This window comes from Cydia pomonella, chromosome 19 (genome assembly GCF_033807575.1).
Source record: "Cydia pomonella isolate Wapato2018A chromosome 19, ilCydPomo1, whole genome shotgun sequence".
Taxonomy (NCBI): Eukaryota; Metazoa; Arthropoda; class Insecta; order Lepidoptera; family Tortricidae; genus Cydia; species Cydia pomonella.
This window is the reverse complement of record NC_084721.1, coordinates 15,139,633-15,161,820: the sequence shown is the minus strand read 5'-3', so window position 1 is coordinate 15,161,820 and position 22,188 is coordinate 15,139,633. Positions and strand designations below refer to the sequence as shown.

At 35.8% G+C, this 22,188-nt stretch overlaps 2 protein-coding genes across 7 annotated transcripts in view; one reads left to right on the top strand and one right to left on the bottom strand.

Annotated features, from left to right (window-relative positions):
• Positions 1-22,188, bottom strand: part of LOC133528291 (bifunctional glutamate/proline--tRNA ligase) — a 112,176-nt gene that overhangs the window by 70,317 nt on the left and 19,671 nt on the right. The window lies entirely within an intron of this gene.
• On the top strand, positions 7,132-21,415 carry LOC133528295 (serine/threonine-protein kinase PRP4 homolog). Of its 5 annotated transcripts, none has more exons than XR_009800979.1 (6): positions 7,132-7,155; positions 11,851-13,934; positions 14,009-15,650; positions 16,091-16,368; positions 19,288-19,652; positions 21,096-21,415. XR_009800979.1 is itself a non-coding variant. In XM_061865626.1 (6 exons), exons 3-6 carry the CDS (start codon positions 15,514-15,516, stop codon positions 21,330-21,332), a joined length of 1,017 nt encoding a protein of 338 aa, XP_061721610.1. In that variant the 5' UTR covers positions 7,175-7,958; positions 11,851-13,934; positions 14,009-15,513; the 3' UTR covers positions 21,333-21,415. The 5 variants fall into 5 exon arrangements, 1 of the variants encoding a protein (XP_061721610.1); XR_009800977.1 differs by lacking the exon at positions 7,132-7,155 and adding an exon at positions 7,162-7,958 and having other exon boundaries at positions 11,851-13,913; XR_009800976.1 differs by lacking the exon at positions 7,132-7,155 and adding an exon at positions 7,163-7,958.

Genomic DNA, 22,188 nt, shown 5'->3' with positions numbered 1-22,188 from the left:
GTGTGCAAGTACCCATCTAATAACGGGGTCGTAATAGAGTGAGGACACGTAAGCACATCTCCAACCCTTCGCGGAGGCCCTCAAAGCTCATAGCCAAAATATCTTACCGTCGGGCTTGTGGCCAACCGATTTTGTCGACGTAGATTACCGATTTTGTAGCGAATTTTGCTCTCTTGCACGCCAGATGTGTCGGCCTGGCCGAGTTGCTGCAGAACCACGATCCTGCGACCTAATTGTCAAACTGTTATAAAGGGCCCCGCGAAGGCACAAAACCAAAAGCAACTTATTAAGTTTCGGTTTCCACTTAAGCCAAAGGCCGAGCAGTAGGAGAACCGTGATACCATAGGTTCGATTTCAAGCCACTCTATTGCAGTTCGGCGTTAGGTCTTATGCGACGCTACTTTGTGCAAACTGCCTTACTTTCACTTAACATGGATCCAAATCTAATCTGTCCTCTCTCGAAGCTGGGCCTTCTGCCTTGCTCACACCTCGCCATCAGTTGTATCGTATGATAACCCACCGCGATCGGACGCTCCGGACGTTCAGCCATTCATACCTCGCCAGTGGTCAAATTCAAATGCTTTCTTCCAGCTCGACCTTTGGCCTCATCCATGCCTCATCCGTAAGCGCCGATCGAACGCTCCGAGCGTTCAGCCTTATGAAAAGCTCAGCCTTAGACTTTGCCTTTAAAAACACTGATTTAAACTTTCACGATTTAGGCCAATCAAATTAGATCCAAAAATAGCGTTTTGAGGAATTAATTCCCAGCAAGCTGGAAAATGTTGTAATACTTTCATTTCATTCTAAATGCGTGTAATCCAAGTTTGCTCCATCCCAGGGGGTATGCATACATTTTGGGATCCTTAGGAGATATTTTTTTCCTTTCGAAACCACTTGATTTTGAAGGGCATACGACAGTTCGTGGATTAGACACTGCATGGTAAGAAGGCGTTTTTGGATTTTTAACATGATTTTTACCAAAAATAATAAATGTCGACCTTTTTATACAATTTAGACTAGGAATACATATTAGGGTACCTTCAATAAATCAATATGTTTTATTGCAAGAACATAATTAAATAACATTTCGGATCCTCAGATATCAGTTTTAATCATAATTAGAACAAATTTTCCGCCGGACGTACCGTTTTCGATTTTCAAGCAAAAAAAAACTGAAAAAGAGGAAACATTTATGCACACCTCCTGGAATGGAGCAAACTCGGATTACACGGAATTTTAGGACAAATTCGAAAAAATCTAATTTTATTGGCCTAATTGTGACACATTATTATTTAAGAAAACGGGACTTAATCGCGTTTGATTAAGTTCTAAAATTACCTCCAACGTCAAGATAATGATGTCGACTTTACCCAGTCTTCTCCGAGACCATGGGGAAAACGCCGTTTTTGAAACGTCGGGTCAGTGGTAATTTTAAAACTTACCCTATTAAGTCCCGTTTTCGTAAACAATAATTTGCTATTTAAGACACTTGTGGCCATTGGTTCTTGTTCTGACAAGAACCAATGGCCAATGGCTAAGCTCCTACTGAAGCTCTGCCTTTGCTCTCACATGAATGAGCTTCGCAGGAAAGCTCTAGAGGTTGCAAAACGCTGTGCGGAGTACGGCCTATGCCTTTTATGTCTTCTCACACTTGGACATTGGTTGGCTCGCCTCCGGCCTTATGCGAAGCACGATCTTCAATTTGCTAACACTTGACCTTACATACTGTTGGAACATTACTGCTGCAGTACTGTCAATTTCCGTGATAAAATGATGTGTTGGATTGAAAATTCTATTCTCAGCAGTAATGCGGCAATAAACGTCACTTAATTTACCAAGAAAATTCAATGGAATCTTGATGAGGGGGCACCATGGTCTAGAAATGCTTAGGGCATCAAAATGTCTTAATCCGGCACTGAATATTATTTGATGTAGGTTCTATACTAGTAGGTATGTCAAAATAATGTATATTCAGAGTTGTAAAGAAAGTTATAATATGGCCCGCTGTACACATTGGGCCAACGTTTGCCAATGTACGGGACGCAGTTATATTTATATGTCAGTAGTGTAGGGAGCAAGCGTTATTGTAATCGCGTTCTACCGTGTAGGTACGTCCCTTATATGTCCCAACGTTGGTCCAGTGTGTACGAGTATGTAAAGCGGGCAGGCAAACACCCCATGGACTTCCATCATTGCGTCAACACGATAAAATTAAAAACCAGCTAATAGCATGTCGGACCATGCTTAGTGTAGGGTTCCGTAGTTATAAGGCATTTTTTGGACCCATGATTCAAAAGTTACAAGGGAAGCGACATTTTTTTTATTTCAGAGCGTTTATGTCGGAAAATAATTGAAAGACCTATTTAATGACTAACTACAATAGGGTTTATGTGAAAAAAACACTTTACACGTAGGGGCGATATCCTAAAAAAATGTTTTGTCTAGTTTTTATTTTACCACTTTGACGATATGATTGAGTTATAAATCTTATAATACTATACTATACTTATAATACTAGGTATATTATAGTACTTATCCATGCACAATTGTAGCTTTCTAGCTTACCATCAGGCGATCGTCTGCTCGTTTCCTTCCTATACCATAAAAAAAACCGACGATCACGGAGCAAAGCCGCGGACGGACAAACGGACATAGCGCTTACTAGTTGAATACGGAACCCTAAAAGCTGGCCGAGAGTGAATCGGACTCGCAACCCAATGGTTCAGTTATTACATTTTTTGTTCAAAGTATTTTTGTATTTAAGATTTATTTTTATGGAGGATATGCAGGCGTTTGACCACGATCACACCTGATGGTAAGTGATGATGCGGTCTACGGTGGAGCACGTTTACCTATGAGATACCTATTTACTCTAGCCTTGAAGAGATCGGCTCACGTTACGGGTAAGGAAAAAAACCACGAAGTCCCAGCGATCTCTGACTTTTTATACATTTTGTATGAAATCCGTAAAAGTAACTTTTCTGCCGACGCTTGACTAGCTAAAGTAAAATAAGACTAATGCTTTTCCAATTGATACATAAATTCGCGACATTTCTTGAGCATATACATATACCTATCCCAAAAATAATAATAATTGCTGTTTTAAACAGAGCAACTTTGTCATAATACAGAAAGACCTAAAAATTTTGAACAATACAAAACTACTCCGAGTACCTACTCGGAGTAGTTTTGTATTGTTTCAAGGCCCGTCCGTAGGGACAAGTACCTACTTATCCCTACATTCCTGTACCATGTGCAAACGTTGCGCAAATTACTTTGTTTGTATTGTTATCTGTATCCACAGGGAGCGAGCTTCGAAGGCGAGTGGAGTAACGGACGGGTCTTGAGACATCTTTCTCTGTCACTCTAATTATGCCTTACTTGGAGGAAAAGAGAATGATGCCCGCAACTTGCGAACTTCAGTATTCTTGTGGTCTTGACAATAAATGTTGCCAGCAAATTACGTTTAACTCAATTTAAATGATTTGATGCAGTAACGTTAAGATATTTGAGATATTTTTTACGGTATTTAGACGTGAATTTAATTATTTCAGTACATTTGTTTCGACTTAGTAAAGTGGAAGTGATCAATAGGAATGTTTGAAATATATTTTTAATACAGTTGCTCAAAAAGTGCTACTTTACGAAGCTTTTTAGCGTTCGCAAAGTTTATTTTTGCGACATAAAGCTTTTTACTTTTCCAACTTTTTTAAATTTATTTCTGGCCGTAATCCGTAACCACAGAGTTTGGATGTTAAAAAGCTTTCTATATTTTTTTATTTCGCCATTACAGGTTTATTGAGGCCGAAAACTATTTTTACTTAGACGATATAAATTAAATATTTATTTGTTACTACATACATACGGCCCGCCTGGTGGTAAGCAGTCATCGTAGCCTATGGACGCCTGCAACACCATATATATTACATGCGCGTTGCAGACCCTTTAAAAACTTGTATATACTCCTTTTTAGAAGAACCCCATACTGTAGCCCCTCGGAAAAAACCGATTTGATTTTCACGGTTATAGTCCTGTAGTCTTTGTGAACCTTAATACGCTTATTTGCGATCAACGTCATGTAGAAAAATGTTTTATAAAACTTATAGGTTTATGCTTGGAAATCTTGGAATGCATGTCTAACCGACGTACTTAGTCAGAATATTTTTTAAATGTATGTTCGCCATTTACTCTGAGACTATTAGACCGATTTAATTTTGATGATTTTTTTTTGAAAGGGTATGCTTGTTAGTTGGTACGGGAGCCTGAAAAAATCGAGGAATGTCCTCAAATATGCTCTCGGAACACATTACCGTGTAAACTGGGACTGTTGATGAAGATCATAAAATAAATGAAATTTAAAAAAATTGTGAAGTCGGTTTTTTTTTTCAAGGTTAGATACAAAACGCTAAGCTATGAGTTAAAAGTGTTAAAACCACCTCCCTAAATCTCACAAGTGATAATGTGTATAACTTCCCATATAGTATTAATGTTTGATTTAAAAGTATATACATGTATTTTTATTGGTTATCGTGGAATTGTAAACACTAATCAGTGTTTAAAATTATTCTGGAACCTAAATCTATAATATTGGAGTTAAAACGTAATTAGACAAAATGTTACTCATATCAATTAAGCGTTGCATTGCACGTCCTGAATATCCCGGTACAGGTTTGGCTGCACGTGAAATTGCATTATTTTTATTTTTACCAGCAACTAACGAATAGTAAGTGTTTTTGACGTAGAAATGTTATCGGAATCGGGATGACTTATACCTGACTTAACCTTTTTTGTCCCCTCCATCCAAACAATCGATATGCCTATTGGTTGAGCGAACTCAGGCAAATTGTCAAGTGCACCAGTGTAACGTGACCGTGATTATGAAACAATTATACGTAATCCGAGAGCGCACTTCTACCGGTTCACTTGAGCATTCGACTGTACCAAGATATTTGTTATGACATTACAACCCAGATTTGACGCCAAAGTCAGTCGTCCTTTAGTCCTTGACGCTTCCTTATAGGGTCAATAGGGAAAAATCCAATTAAAAGCTTTTTTAAAATAAATTTAGTTATGTTTCATATTTGAAATATGCGTGAAAGATTAAAAAGTGTGGTAGGCATCGCAATACGCAATAGTATTATGGATAAAAACTGAAAGCTCTAAGCAGGAGGTTGTGATGGTGAGTATTTATACAGGCACCTAGCCAATATTTAATGTACAGCGCTCAAAGTTTTTAACATGGCAATTGCCAACCATAATGTTTACCTGCAGTTAGGTATTTTTATCTTATCACGGCGACTTTTGAAATTACGATTCAATTTATATTGAATATGTGAAATTCTATCAAAAATTTACATGTAAGTAATGAGATAGATCAATGTACTCATAACTAGAAATGCCACGAATATTTGGCTTCTATTCGGTATTCGGCCTATTGAGCCACTTTGCCGAATATTCGGTATTCGGCCGAAAATAAAGTACTATTCGGCCAAATACTTAAGGGAAATTTCACAATTACATTGGTAAAGTGTAGCGCAAAGTATTTAATATTTAAAATCAATCAATATGTTTATTTGTAAACACAGGTACATAATAGGTCTTATAATTATAGTAGCGTATCACCATGTTTTGCCATTAGGCATACAAACATTTAAGTCAAGATGGAGCATGCAATTATTATAGCTTACATGTATAATCTATTGCAATTTATAAATATAAAACAAACTAACAACAATTAAATTATACATCAGACAGATATTCCGTGAGTGAATAGTAAGCTTTCCTTACTAAAAATCTAAAGCTTTCCTTACTAAAAATGTATTGTTAGGAAATTGTTATTAATGATTTCTTTTTTTTTCTGTATGTCCAGGCGCGGATACAAGGGGGGGGGGGGGGCATAGGGGCAATGCCCCCCCCCCCCCTAAAACCCTGGCTCTCACATTACTAAATTGAGTAAATTTTATTTTTTACCAAAATATATATGATTTTCTCAAAATGCCCCCCCCCCCTAAGCCAAATCTTGTATCCGCGCCTGTGTATGTCTCCCAGATATTTAAGATCCCAGGTTAAGTCCATACCCCAGTTAATGCTATTATCGACAACTGAAAAATTCGAGGCAAATGTGAACGAGCCATGTCTTTTTGCACCAAATAGTAAAATGAAAATTTGGTATGCAAAATTGCGGCACCATTGGATGATTATCTGTCATTTTACAAGCTTTTATTTGAATTGCCCTGTTAGTATGTAAGTTAGTTAGTGTGTTAGTTGGTGTGGGTCAAATCTTGGAAGCTAAATTTGACCCACACCGATTTCCGATTGAGCTGAAAATTTGCATTAATAATTTCTAATAAGTTTTGCCAAAACTTTAATTTTTGGCGCAAGCTGTGATCGCTGACTGTACTTTTCTTATTCCAATCATGATCTCTCGAATCAATTCTAAAGACCCCAAACAATTAGGTTGCGTTGTTTCATTCATGGCAGAGTTCCTATGGACACCTCCTGTCTCCATCATCAGATCAGCTCGATGGTACCATAATATATATTACATTGTCACCCACTTGCATATATGTATATGCAGATTTGCAGGTCAATCGGAAATCGGAAAACGGGTCAAATTTAGCTTTCAATATTTCACCCACACTAACTACGTCATACGTACCAGACTAGAGTTATACCAAGCTAAGTTGGCAGCGATTTTGATAATCCAGACAGTACAAGTGTTATTTAAACGTCATAATCTCATATAAGTTTGACGTTTAAAATAACACTTATCTAAATCGCTGCCCACTTAGCTTGGTCTAACTCTAACAGGGCATGTTAAATAAAAGCTTGTAATAAAAGCTCCTTGGTACAATGCCACAAGGGCCTATTTTAGATTTATGCTAGTTTTAGTAATCCTCTGTCTATATCCATTATGTATATTGCTATGTGTATTTTTTGTTAATGACAGACATTCCTTTATTTTGACAAATTGGACAATCGAACTGTCATTTTAATAATGTTGGTATTTATCTGAGATATAAAACAAGGTTTATGTAATTAACTGCTGAAGAACTTGAGGGAATTGAGAAAGAGACCTGGCAACACCAACTACCTGTCAATGTCAAGTTCGATCAAAACAAGAAAAAACTTATCGCGGGCGACCATTCAAAATATGTATTGTTTAAGTGATATTTGTCGGGCGGTAGTTTACGTTAAAATACAACTATAGTGTTTATAATAACTTTGTCAATATAAACATTAATTAATTTTATCTTAAGGTCGTAAACTAAATAAGGAATTAGCTTCGGAAAGGTTATAAAATGTGCGCGAGTCGTATTTCAAATCTATCATGAGTGACAGTCGTAATAAAGTTGATTCGTAAACATTTCTGATCACATTCTATTTTTGATATTATAACGACTTTAGTGAATGAAAATTTAAGAATAAATGCCGGTGTATGACAATATCCAATGCAAACGTATTATTTACAAAAAGTGCTAATTTAAGTCAAAAGTTCAGGGTTTCAAACCAGACTTTGCGAAACTGTTATTTCTGCTGACAGAACGAATTTGTTTACCTACCTTCTTTGATTTTATTACACTTTCGAACATCGAGTAACAAATGAACGCACGGGTCTTGCGAACGTGACTTTTTATTTCCATTTTCTGTGTAAAATGTCGAAGCCTTACGTTATCCAGGAGGACAGTCCAAATCTTGTGATTGTGCCTATCGATAACGTCGATACGTTCTACGAACCGTCACCTAAGAAAGTCAAAGAAAGTGATGCTCCTTTGCCTTCACGTACTCCAAGCATAAGTCATACTAGTGTTTTTGCAAGAAAAACTGGTGCAAAACTGAATTCCAGTGCCAGAAATAATGATGTCCTGATTGATGTACGTAAAGTGCAAAGGTCACCAACAAGTTGGGCAAGTAATTACCTTCAGAGTATTGGTGGGACTTCAAAAAAGTTTGACAGAGTAAGTTTGTGATAATAAGTGTGAATTATAATGTACTGATTTAATTTATCAATTCTAAGACAGACAAAATTGCAAGTGCTGCTAGTGGATTGATAAGGCCTAGTAAAGCAGGTATATGTTTTTAGGGCCAAAGTACAAAATGTAATTTGATATTTGCCTGTTGCTTTCTATGAAATTCAAAAGTGTATGTGAAGTTCTGTAGAAATGGGGACTCTACAGAATGGGGATGGAGATATTATTTCAATAAAATGTTGTGAGTTACAACCAACTTCATGAATTGATGAAAACATGAATTCTTTTCTGCCAAAAACCAGCTAGACTGCTGCACTTTCTGTACAAATCTTTGCAAACGCTTCCTTAGGGCTTATTTAGACGCTGCGCGAACTTTAATGGGATTTTAGTTACATTGCGGGCTATTGAGGTTACATCCAATTCAGCCGACCAATCAAATGCTGCAGACTATTGAGGTTACATCCAATATAGCCAACCGATCAACTGCTGCAATGTAATGAAACTCATATGTGAGCTGTCTTACCATATAAATGAGCCTTTAGTTTCCTCAGAAAACTACATTAGTATCCAGGATTAAAACCAGTAGGTAGTAAATAAAAATATCTTATCATAGTATAAATACTGTATTTTTTATGGATGAAAATTACTTTCATTTTCATGGTACTACTCCTTTATAAAGCTGCTTCCTTATTGCGTTTAGTGGCAAATGTAAGCCCCAATATGAAGGCCAGCCACACTTACCCCGCAGCAGTGTTGGGCATTCAAGAATAAAATCATGATTGGTATAAAAATTTGTAAGAATAAGATCACGTTGATTTTATTCCCATCAAATTATTTCAAATAATCCGTCTGGAATAATTCTTCGGTGAGGAAATTGAATGGAAATAAATTATTCTTATTCAAATAAAAAGTCATGATTCTTTATTTGAAATAATATTCCATGAATAAGAATTGTAACATGAGAATTTTTCTTAGTAAAGCCGATGAAACTGGTATGTATGTCATGTATGAAAGTAGGTAGTTATATTTTGGATGGACTACGGACGGACGCAAATTTTAAGTAAGTCCCATGGGAATCGGGTTGTATGGAGCCGCCGCTACTGCAAAATAAATTTGTTTAAGTTATGATGACTCGATATATTTTCATGTTTCTAAATTAACTTCGGTGCTTTTAGTGTCCTTGTTGCTACCGAACTTTTATTACTGAGTTATTAGGTACATGGTCTTTTTAAATACCTGTTTTTAAAAATTTCTTCATATTATTAATAGGCAAAATAACATGCTCAAAGATCTTTTGAAGGGCCGCCAGCCGCAGGTGTTCAGTCAACGTTTCAAAAACAAAAACCACCATAACGAAATCCTATTGTTTTTGGTTTTATTGTATCTATACTTAAAGTAGAAACATGCCCGATAACCGATAAACACATTCTGGGAGTCTGATACTTTCTAGTGATAAGGGTATTTGTTATTACAGGGGGTATTTTTTTACCTGTCGGCATTTGCTATCTCATTTACATTCCGTAGATGCGAAAGAGATAGCATACATAAGCTTAAGAAGTTAGTGGTAGTTAGCCGGTAGGTTCGTGGAAAAAAAAAGAGATTGTTATAATCCTATCACAAACGTTCACGACTAGCATATGATGGAATCGACAGTATATCGATGTCGACACAAGGTTGATGTTTATCGGTTATCGGGCATGTTTCTACTTGGTGGCATTCAATCATGTGCTAGCTATGCTGATCTAATGTACATACTTGACAGGATGATGTATGACGTAAAGTCCACATACAGTTTCAGAAAAACATACGTATGCCAAATGATGACGATGACAAAATGTGCAATCCAACTAGTTCCTCATTATCAACTGCAAATCCTAAGTTCATTACATTTACTTTTTAGAATTTTAAAAATAATTTACTTTAGCGTCTGAAATCTCTAAATTATATTATAAATTAAATACTATATATAAAAAATACCAATTCTATTTCCAACGTAATATTTTGTCTGAATATGTAATTATTATCGAATGAGCCGTAAATGGATGAGAAGGCGTAGTTTCATAACATAACGCCCTTGGTTACCATCCAGTTCTGGCGCGGACCCTGGATACCATACAACATCAAAGTGTTTGCCAAGACACATCGAATGAGCCGAAACACGGTATCTTTATTTTGTTTACTTTAGGAGTTCCTTTGGCCACCTTCTGGCTCCATTATCAGACCAGCTTCATGGCACGATAATATTGCACAGTTACCAACTCCGTCAGATACTCAAGTATACGAAATTTGAGCCAAATCGAACGTCAGGAAGTGGTAGTAGGTAAATCGACTCGCAAGATTGACCTAACAACAAATTCAAACTTCATTCTAATTCTAAATAACATGTTATTCCACTAAAACCTTATTTAAAATAACTTTATTTCTGGAATAATTATTCCGTCTTTTATTCTTCATTTAAAATAAAAATTGCATGATTTGTTCCATTTCATGTTATTTTAAAATAAAAAGTGATGGATTTATTTTTATTCCATTGTGTTGGAATAAGAATAAAATGTCTGTTTTTATTCTTATTCGAATTGATTTTTGCCCAACACTGCCCCGCAGCCACACTGATCATATTGACCGTATATAAATAGTAAAACCCAGATGAAATTGTTGGAACCCCTAGAACTGCTTAATAATACTAAGATAACAATAAAAGTGTGTCCAAAATTTTTGAACCGAGCCTATGCCTGATTATATGGAATTTGTCAGTTTTCATGGGAATATAGATATATAGTTTGGAAACCATTGCTTTATATCATTTTATAATCAGAAAATATGCTTCATAACAGAAGGCCTAGCCAAATATGCAAACGCATCCAATGTGAGACCACCTTAATTTAAATTATATGTGTAAGTTAATTTTAGGTGTTTCGGAAACAACAGCGACATGTATTTAATGATAGATAGTCTATGGTCAGCCCAATAGACGAAGCTAACTCGGCAGCGATTTTGATACCACACAAGTGTTATTTTAAACGTCATAATTTCAAAGAAGTTTGACATTTAAAATAACACTTGCAAAGTCTGTGCCGCTCATCTATCAATAATCTATCAGCTATTAAAATCGCTGTCGAGTTAGCTTGGTCTGACTATAACATTCGTGCAAATAATTTTAAGCAACATGTTGAATAGGCGGGTCCACAAAGAGCGAGCGAGCGAGCACGTACGTTCGAGGGAATTTCCTGACGCACAATACGGCCAGTGTAGACGTGCCTCGGCCGAGGCCGCATGCTCGGGCGAGTAAAACGCGCGCGCCGCCTCAGCCGAGGCACGTCTACACTAGCCGTATTGTGCGTGAGGAAATTGCCTCGCGCGTATGCTCGCTCTATGTCGACCCGGATTATGCATGCTTTAGGTACTTGTATGATGAATTGGTACACTCGCCATCAGATATCGCGCACTCTGACGCCTTAGAGGCGTGTTCAGATATTTGTGAGCACCTTAGCCGCTCCAATATATCTGATGGTGACTGTACAGGCAGCAGCGAAAGTCTACTGTGAGAAAGTGAGTCGAGAAAAAGAGACATGTACAAGTCATGTTGACTGTTATCTATCAGATACATTTGAAGTTTATATTTTTCATTCTTTAACATTCTAACAAATAATAAACTTATTTTAGCTTCTAAATGTATTCCATAAACTGTTTGAAGTCATAAATAGACTGTCAATACTTTATTTACACAAAGTGAAAGAACTATATAGATAACAAAAAAAGTTCTTTATGAAATATAAATATAATCCTGCCAAGACAGTGTAGAAAAATTAAGAAAATTTATTGAATTCATCTATGAAATGTTTCTCATTCACCATTTTGTAATTCCCTTTTTTTCCGACAGATTTATTCATTGGCGTCAAAATCAACGTCTCTTCACACAAATACCACAACCAAATTAGGAAACAGAGAAACTACTTTTATTAATCAACAACAAACTAACACAGAATCAGATCAGATAATAATGAAGAAAAAGATTAACATCAATCTTATAAAACCTAAACCTGTACCTCAACCCGCCATGGCCAAAGAAACTAGTAAGCCAATTTGTAACACAAACAATATTTCAGCAAGTGCTAACGAAGTACGAAAAGAACCGTCTTTGCCCAAAAATTACAAGATACCCATGCAATCAAAATACAATAAGCCTTCAATTCACCCAGTAATAGAAAAAGAAACTGTTAGGCCAAATAGTAACAATAGCATTTGTATACAAAACAGCATCACAACGAAAAACCAGGCATTAATTTCATCATTAAAAAATAATAACGAGATGGTTAAAACAAACCATCATAAAACTAATACAGCAACGACCAATGAAACTGCTGACCAAAATGAGAATAAAAAGCCAAATCAATTAAAATATGATTTGAATATTAGCCAAAACAAAAATAACCAAGACAAAACTCAGGTAAAGATGAACAAAAGTACCGAACAACTCAAAAATGGCAATGAAATAAAACAGCTGAAAAAGAAAGTTACAGTTCAACACATCGATACACAATATACAACAAAATGTGATGAACGAATGCCACCACATAAAGAAACTCAACAAAGTCAACCGGTAAACAACAAAGAAAATGATCAACCAAAGCATGACAAGGTAATTAAAAAGCGCAAAGCAATTAAAGAAACAACTTGTCCAGTGGATTATAAAGACCCCTGCCCATCCAGAAACACAAAAGAAACTCGTAAAACAAACGAAGATATTATTGCTCATATTAAAACTATTAAAGATAAGTATAAATTAAACAATAGAAAAGTACCTACTTTTTCTACTAAACTCAAAACAAAAAAAGAACATATTTCAGATGTATTAAAAAAAGTCAGTAAACTAGAAAAACATACTACATTAGAAGACAATCGAAGCCAAGAAAGCAAGTCAAAAATACCTAAGAACAAGGCAGTCACAGACAAAGATATGCATTTGCCGCGAACTCTTATAACAAAGCATGATATTACTGAAAAACTCAAAAAGAAACGTGCCGCAGAAAAAAAATCTGGTCAAGGTGAACATTCCGGCAGTAAGTCCAAAAAAATTAAATTGTCTTCGCCTGATACTAACACAGCCAAAATGACAACGTGTAAAACTGTTCATGAAAAAAGATTAAGTAAAAGTATTTCACCGATCAAAAGCGTCGTTTCCCGAATAAAAACAGACCATCAATCTCATAATTCTGAAAAGTGCTACCATAAAGGGTCAGGCCATTATCACTCGAATTATGAAAAAACATCTCGCAACGAAATTGATTATCACTGTCAAAATTTAGAAAAACATGCACAAAGAGGTTCAGACGTTGATTTAAGAACAAAACTTAAGCGTAAATATCCTAAAATCGATTATCGAAAAGAAGATTATAACTGGAACCATATTCACAAGAAAGATACGTTTGCAACAGTGCCAAACTGTGACCGATTTGTGCCCGAAGAAAATTTGATTATATCATTTAATGCGGAAGACGACAATGACGAAAAACCCACAATGAAAAAGTCACCGGTAAAGAAATTGACGCGTAAACCATCATCACCTAAAGATAAAAAACGTAAAAAAATAAAACTAGAAATTAATATTGTATTTGGCCATGGGGATACAACTGATGAAGAATCTTCCAAAGGGGAGGTTGATACAAGCGCCGAGACGATGGAAAATATGGACCTCAGTTTCCTTGATGACTTCAATGTAGATGAAATTGCTGAAAGTCTTAATGAGTGTAAAGACTGTACCAGAAAATTTAATGATGAAGAAACCGTTGTTGATGTGAACGCACAACACAGCATATCAAACAACAATAAGATAATAGAGGCGTTGGCTAATAAGGAAAGTGTGATATTTAATAAAAATGAAAGTATGTGTAAGGATGAGTTTGCTGAAAATAAAATAGAATATCGCCAAGAACCTGCATTAAAGTTAGTAGTTGACAAACATAGGTTGGTTTTTTAATGTCCAAAACTGTAAATAACCCAAATGTTCTTTTTTTATTGGTTGTTCTTATTTATTACAGGGCCTGCTGTGAAGAAACCCAAAACACAATTAACTCTAATATAAGTACAGGGTTAGATAATAGAAGTACAGAACAAAGCGCCAGACCTGAGACCAAAACGGATATACTCCAGAATTACAATTCTCAAGACACTAACGCACGGGCTATATCTTTGGAAGTACCTACGGTAAAGAAGAGTTCTGAGAATTTTACTGACTCTGATCACAATAGCAATATACCAATTGATAAAGCTGAAGAATTTGCCGCGATAAATATAAGTAAAGCAATTGTTGATATAAACACAAATGATAATAAAGATTTGATTACAATGTTAGAGAATAATTATGAAGGAGTTGAAAAAACACATAAAGACAACGGTTTGACCAAAATGGAGCGTTCAGGAAAAATAAAAGGTACTAATAATTATGAACATCTAACATCTTCTGAAATACCAGTGGCAATTTCGAATTCTGAAAGTAATATTTACTCTGATCGCAACGATCTTATAGATGCTCTTCAAGATAACAGTAATATAGAAATTAATGCGATTAAATCCTTTATTGCCTCTACGAACAATAATATCGAGGAAAAGAATAAAAAACATTCTGAAGTTGAGATGTCGTCGACAGTAACGAAGTATTCGAATACGCCCTACAAAACTGAGATTAAACAAATAGAGACAGTCATGATTTCTGACCACAATACAACTGAAATATTGACGTGCATTAAACCAGATCCTGATGTAATTTTAATTGATGATTCAGACAGCGAAAATGAGATAGGAGTTAAAAAAAAACAGTCGATGAAAGACATAAATGCAGAAAACAAACAGCCTAGCAAGGTAAATTTGCTAGATAAAATAGATAAAGTAACGATTATAGAGCCTGCAGGAGAAAACTCAAAATCAGTAATAATATTAGATACAAACGAAGAAGACTTAAATCGTGCTAAGGGGTGTAGGCCAGAGAAATCAGATGAAGTGATAATTATTGAACCTACTGGCGTAAACTTAGAATCAATATTGATACTAGATACAGACTACGCCATTGAAGAAAGTATTGACGCTACCCAGTTAAATGAAAGTAATCAGGACGCTAATAGTGAAAATATAATTATAGCTGAACAAAGAAAACCTGACGAAACAGCACAGAAAGATACTTCCATCGAAATTAAAAATACAAGTGAAAAAAATAGAATCCAAGACAACGTAACAAATGAACAATCTGGAACAGCAAACACAGATATACCTAATAGCAAAGATAAGAAAGAGAATTTACAGAATAGAGAAAAAGTAACCGGTAAAAACTGATACAAAAACATCAGATGAGCCTCCAAGTAAAAACCCAACATTAACGGATGATATTCCCGAAAAATGTACACCAAATACAGTTCCAATAAATACAAAAACACAGAATGTTAGCGCAAAACTTGATACAAAGGTGCACACTAAAGAAAAAGTTAACAAAGATGGTGAAATTACAGGAGTAGAGAGAAGCCTTTGTTTAGCCAATAACGAATTTGTACAAATGCTGCAAACAAAGTTGTATTCGTTTTTTAGACAAAAATGCACAGTTACAGACGTAATACGACACGATGGAAGATTCTCCAAAATATATCGTTGCAAAGATTCTCGCAAACAGGACTACGCTATAAAAACATTGAAGTAAGTGCAATTAACTTTTTCTTATGTATTTCAGCAAAGATAGTTTGAAATGGAGGTGGATTGTCAAAGTAAATTTTGTAGCCACCGTAAATGTACTGACATCTTTCGACACCTGATTAAAACTTTTAAAACGCCATTTAACTTTGATCCTTATTCTTTCACTAATATGTGTTAAATATCGAAAAGTGGCGCCAACTACTAGATCATAGGCCAAAGGTATGACGGCATCTTTTGTATGGGTGTTGTAAGCTTGACCGCTATGTGTGTGCGTCTGTCTGTGTATCTATCTATAACACAGTAGGTATTATTTGAAAGTAGGTAGGTTTTCTAGCGATGGTTCTGAGACATGTTTTACCAAACGCGATTTATCCGTTTCATTGCGAACTTATCTATGTGAACATTTAACTTAATTTATTTTTAACTTGTGTAAATGCTTTCAGGAAACAGTTCGACGGTTACAACGTAGGCCTTCGGAAGCAAAATATGATGATGGAACTCCAAAACGGCGTTCCAGAGAACAATCTCAACTGTGTCCGTTTGATCACCGGATTTGTGGTGTCCGGGTTATGGTGTTATTTGATGGAGTACTATCCCATGAATCTTCAGCAGGCCTTTGTTGAGAACAAACGAAGTTTTCACATTGATCATGTGCAAATTTTGAGCAGACAGTTGGTTTCTGCTGTTACTATATTGAGGAACAATAACATCATACATTCAGGTATGCTTTTACCTTTATTTTGGTATTGAATATACTTCTTGCGTCAAATGATGGTTCTTATATGACAGTTCCGTCAAATCTCTTTAGGTTTAACTGGATAAATAATGGGAAAAATGATTTTTTACCCGTGTTTTTATTACTTATATGAAACATTTCTATAGTACATTGTGTATTAAGGGCGGTAAACAAGAATTTACGAACAAGTGTTTTTTACCGATCTGGTACGTTCAAACGCACCTCTGCCAGGACTCCAGGGTTGCACAACTTGCCTCGTAACAACTTAAATATATATGAAGCTAGCCCCAGTTCCCTTCTAACTTCTAGTTTATTGTATCCTACCATTCCTAACACGAACAATGTAGGATACATTAAAGGATAAAAAGGGTATACTCCGTATAATTTTAAATATATAAACCTAATAAATTTATTTTGAATACGTGCCAACATTAGCCTATATTTGGCCTCGTGTGGACTCCAGATGGCCGCATTACCTTCTAAATGACTCCTGACTATTGCCTCGTACAATACACGTATCGCATTAATGTTCGTAAACGCATGAGACTGTCTCATTACAAACCCCAGATTTCGGAAAGCCTTCTTACATACTGAAACAATATGGTCTCGAAAGGTGAGGTCGGATTTCAGCAACACCCCTAAGTCTTTCACTTCGTAAACGCGCTGTATCGGTGTCTCTTCTAACACATATGTTAATTTCATGCGAGTTCGTAATTCTTGTACCGCCCGTGGTGGTACAGTACACACTATTTTTTTTATCACACCAGTGAGGAAAAAACTAAAATTTAAGCGAAATGATTCTTAATTAAATACAGTGACATTTTAAACATTCGTCCGCCATAGTTTCAGACACTCGGCCACGATTGAAAATTGTATAGAAACATTTTTACCAGCTATTAAATTAATCATATTAAATATTCATAAACATACACAAAAATAATAATTTATAAACGTCAGTATTCTAAAAGTAAAACTCATTTATACCTACTTGAAAAAAAAACATTACGCCCAATATGCCCATGGCGTAACGAAATAAAAAAATATTACGCCAGTGGGCATAATATAGCTCATTCCATCTCAGTATGCTGGTATACAATAACTACGTTTCCGAGCAAGTGTGATGAAATAGTTATTTACGATACAAGTGCAGAAAATAGGAAATTCGCAACGAGTGGTGATTAACTGATTAATTAAAACACGACCGAAGGGAGTTGCGAATTACCTATCCGCACGTGTGTCGTACAACGGTTTACAGTACATATGGCTCTTTAAAGTTTCGACATATGCACGGAAAGTGTTCATTCCCGCACGCGTGCAGGATAGTGGCACCATATGTACTGTAATATTACATTACGATACAAGTGCGAAAAATAGGAAATTCAAAACGAGTGGCGATAAATTAAAACACGACCGAAGGGAGTGTTTTAAATCGACACGAGTTGCGAATTACCTATTCGCACATGTATCGTACAACGTTTTACAGTACATATGGCCCTTTAAATGTTTGACACAGTAACGTAATATGCTAATTTGCGCACTAGTGCGGTAAAGTAGCACCATATGTACTGTAAAATAAATTAATGTGTGAAATTTCTACAAAAAATTTACATGACAGCTACTCCGTATAAAAACGAACTGATAGAGACCATCATTCGACGAACGATTTATAGATTCGATTATTGACTTTTTCTTCTGAGATACGAGACTACGATTGTATGGGATTGGCGTTTTTTTCATTTACCTCGTATTTATATACACGGCTATTCAAACTACGAGGAATATCCTCAATACGTGTGCTTAAGTTTCAAGTTTACAGTGTGTGTATAGGGGACTTTCTTGCTTATAATGTACTATTGTGTGTACTCAGTTCACCCAAATAGATTAGATACGCACTCACTGTGTCGTTCGTTTGTGACTTGCCCTTCAATGAGGTCAGGAGTTAAAAATAGATTTATGGGTTTCGTTTTTTCATAGAACATATGTGTAACAATGTGTTTCATAGACATTACATTTAATACTGACTGTACAGTCGGCAATTAAAACATGAACAAGACGAAAGTAAAAGGACCCGCGCGAAATCACCTTTCTATGCATACTCAGTCCTCATTTTCTCCCTGGATATTAACACAATTTCTTCTTCCTCACGTTGTCCTAGCATTTTACCACGGCTCATTGGAGCCTGGGGTTCGCTTGCTACTAATCCCTAAAATTGGTGCACTAGTTTTTACGAAAGCGACTGCTATCTGACCTTCCAACCCAGAGAGTAAACTAGGCCTTGTTGGGATTAGTCCGGTTTCCTTACGATGTTTTCCTTCACCGAAAAGCGACTGGTAAATATCAAATGATGATCATCAAATTGTGGCTAATATTTTGACACAATTTGATGTATATCAAACATAGCCGTGCCCCTTCTTGAATTTTATTTGAATTTAAAAATTGTATGCTGGAATTCGTTTTTCACTCCAATTCTTATAATAATCTAAAACCCGGACAAGTGCGAGTCGGACTCGCCAACCGAGGGTTCCGTACTTTTTAGTATTGGTTGTTATAGCGGCAACAGAAATATATCATCTGTAAAAATTTCAACAAAAATTCGAACTATCACGGGTCATGAGATACAGCCTGGTGACAGACGGACAGACAGATAGACGAACGGACAGCGGAGTCTTAGTAATAGGGTCCCGTTTTACCCTTTGGGTATGGAACCCTAAAAATCGAAAAAAGTCGAACAAAGGGGCATGGGTATGGTTAATATACATTAAATTATGTAAAAATCTTTTCCATTATGTCAATATCCAGAGAAAAATGAGGACTACGTTTGTATATACCTCTAGAAGTGGTCGTGTCCTTTCCTGTTAAAAATTATATTCATAAATATAATTTAATTCTATCGTTTTTTTGCAGATATAAAACCGAGCCACATCCTACTCAATTCATCCCAAACCCGACTAAAACTCTGCGGCTTCGACCAAGCAACCTATCTCCAACACAGCAACCTATTACCAAACACCGGCACTGTCAACTACCGGGCACCAGAACTCATACTAGGCTATCCAGCCGGTTACGGGATAGACGTATGGTCGACCGCGCTAGTGATGTACGAGATGGCAACCAGTAGGAAGCTGTTCCCTGGGTTTTATAATAATAATATTTTGTATCAGCAGCTATGCTCGCTCGGTGCTATACCTATGGAGATGTTGATGGAGTCCAAGTTTAGGAATGCGCATTTTAAGGGCACGGCGTTTATGAAAATAATTGGGAGTAAAGAGGTAATAATTCTTTTTTTTATATATAATTTATATGCAGACAGGAATCCGCGGGGCAAAATTATTTGACAAGTAGGGAGTTCCTGTATCGATATACTCAACTATCGATGCTAGTTCTATATACTAGTGATCACTCAAGGGTTTTCTTGTAAAAATATGTTTTTATTAAGAGTAAAAAATAATTAAATAATAACTCAATGTACTCTTCTTCGTTTTTAACACAAGACATGACAATTTTATAATTTTACCCCCTTAATTTTAGACGCTTAATACCCGAAAATATGGAACAAATTCTGGTCATTTACTTTAACAATAGTAAATGGGAAATTCACGAAGAAAAAAAATGGGATAAGTAAAATTATAAAATTGTCTTGTCTTGTCTTAAAAACGAAGAGTACATTGAGTTATTATTTAATAATTATTTTTACTCTTAATAAAAACGTATTTTTACAAGCAAACTCTTGAGTGATCACTAGTATATAGAACTAGCATCGATAGTCGAGTTTATCGATACAGGAACTCCCTACTTGTCAAACAATTTTGCCCCACGGATTCCTATGTTTGTTTATATGTATCGTCTAGTACTCACAACACAAGTCTTATTAAGCTTACTGCAGGACTAGGTCGATATGTGTAAAATTGGCCTAAGATATTTATTTATTTATTAACTACACTTTTAATTCTCGTATGATTAGACATGGATCCGTGCGTGGGAATTTAAATCTATTGTTTTAAATGCCAATGTCACTTTTTCAATGATCAAATTTTGACAGGCTATGTTTGTTTAAGAGATGTAAACTCAGAAAATCCACGATTTTTTTTACTTTTCCTGCCACCTACTTTAGCTGAGAAATTTGAAATGTCAGAAATCAGAAATATTTATTGTGCAAACTGTGTAGGTACAAGAATATGACTTAGGTACATTTTTTGATGAGTATCAACAGTTTTACCCTTCTCGGGTATACAATTATTTTTAACTTAAACTAGTCTTAAGTCTTAAGGCACGTCTTATACAATCAATGATGCCTAATTTGCTTTTAACTAACGAAATAACAATGTAAATCAACGTTGAAAGTACTTAAATTTAATTTACAGTACATATGGGGCTACTTTATAGCACTAGTGCGAGAAGTAGCATATTATGTTACTGTGTCGAACATTTAAAGGGCCATATGTACTGTAAAACGTTGTACGATACATGTGCGAATAGGTAATTCGCAACTCGTGTCGATTTAAAACACTCCCTTCGGTCGTGTTTTAATTTATCGCCACTCGTTTCGAATTTCCTATTTTTCGCACTTGTATCGTAATGTACTATTAAGGTATTTCCTATAGTTTGACAATCCAGTTACCACATGTATGGCGCCTTTACGCCACCTTAAATGTGCCTCTACTTATCTTTACCTTATAAGTTTAGATAAAGAATATACTCCATTATTTTTCTAGAGAATCCTAATAAACGAGATCGAATTCAACGAAAGATTGAATGGCACCCTGTTCCAAGTCTACACCGCCGATTGGGGGAAAGAGAGAGACGTAGCGAACAAGCGAGAGGACAAGAAGAAACTGCGTGCATTTTTGGAACTCCTTCAAAATATGCTAGTTATGCATCCGCGGTGTAGGATTCCTATTGAATTCGTATTCGCGAACCCTTTTATTTACGAGTCGTTGGATGACTGTTGATTAGTTAAGTGAAGATTATAGAAGAATATTTACGTTTGATTTGTTTAGTTTTGTTATACGAAGAGTAAATTTTAAGTTTTGTATTATGTCCTGTTTTATTTTCGACAATACCTATCCAAATTTGTAAATTAACCAAGAACAATCAAAGAGCTCGTATAAAGTCGTTTATGGTCGGAAACGCGCATGTAACTCCTCTGGAGTTGCAGGCGTATATAGGCTACGGCGACTGCTTACCATCGGCGGGCCGTATGCTTGTTTGCCACCGACGTAATATAAAAAAGACTTGATCAGAAGTAGGTACCTTTACTAAGTATAATTGTGTACAGTGCCATCTATCGGCAAATTTTCTAATTTGCGCGATGGTTTTTCGAGGATAATTCTCTATCATGTGAACCGATTTCAAAAATTGTTCTTTTATTTGAAAAAAGATATATTTAATGTGCGACTAGCGCTAGACGACCGGTCTGGCCTAGTGGGTAGTGACCCTGCCTACGAAGCCGATGGTCCCGGGTTCAAATCCTGGTAAGGGCATTTATTCGTGTGATGAGCATGGATATTTGTTCCTGAGTCATGGGTGTTTTCTATGTATTTAAGTATTTATAAATATTTATATATTTATAAATACTTGTCTAAGTACCTTCAACACAAGCCTTATTGAGCTTACCGTGGGACTTAGTCAATTTGTGTCATAATGTCCTATAATATTTATTTATAAAAAAAAAAAGTAATGTCATAAAAATTTCAACTGTAATAAACACACGTAAAGTAGTTAAATTACAAACAGTGTTCAGAAATGTTTTTTTTTTTTATAAAAAAAAACTTACCAAGATAGAGGTCTGATTATATTTTTCCTGTA

Excerpts from the sequence above, each read along its gene's own strand:
- LOC133528295 (XM_061865626.1), top strand. The coding sequence starts at position 15,514 with ATGCTGCAAACAAAGTTGTATTCGTTTTTTAGACAAAAATGCACAGTT. Across the intron at positions 15,651-16,090 it reads TACGCTATAAAAACATTGAA|GAAACAGTTCGACGGTTACA; the intron begins GTAAGTGCAATT and ends AAATGCTTTCAG. Across the intron at positions 16,369-19,287 it reads CAATAACATCATACATTCAG|ATATAAAACCGAGCCACATC; the intron begins GTATGCTTTTAC and ends GTTTTTTTGCAG.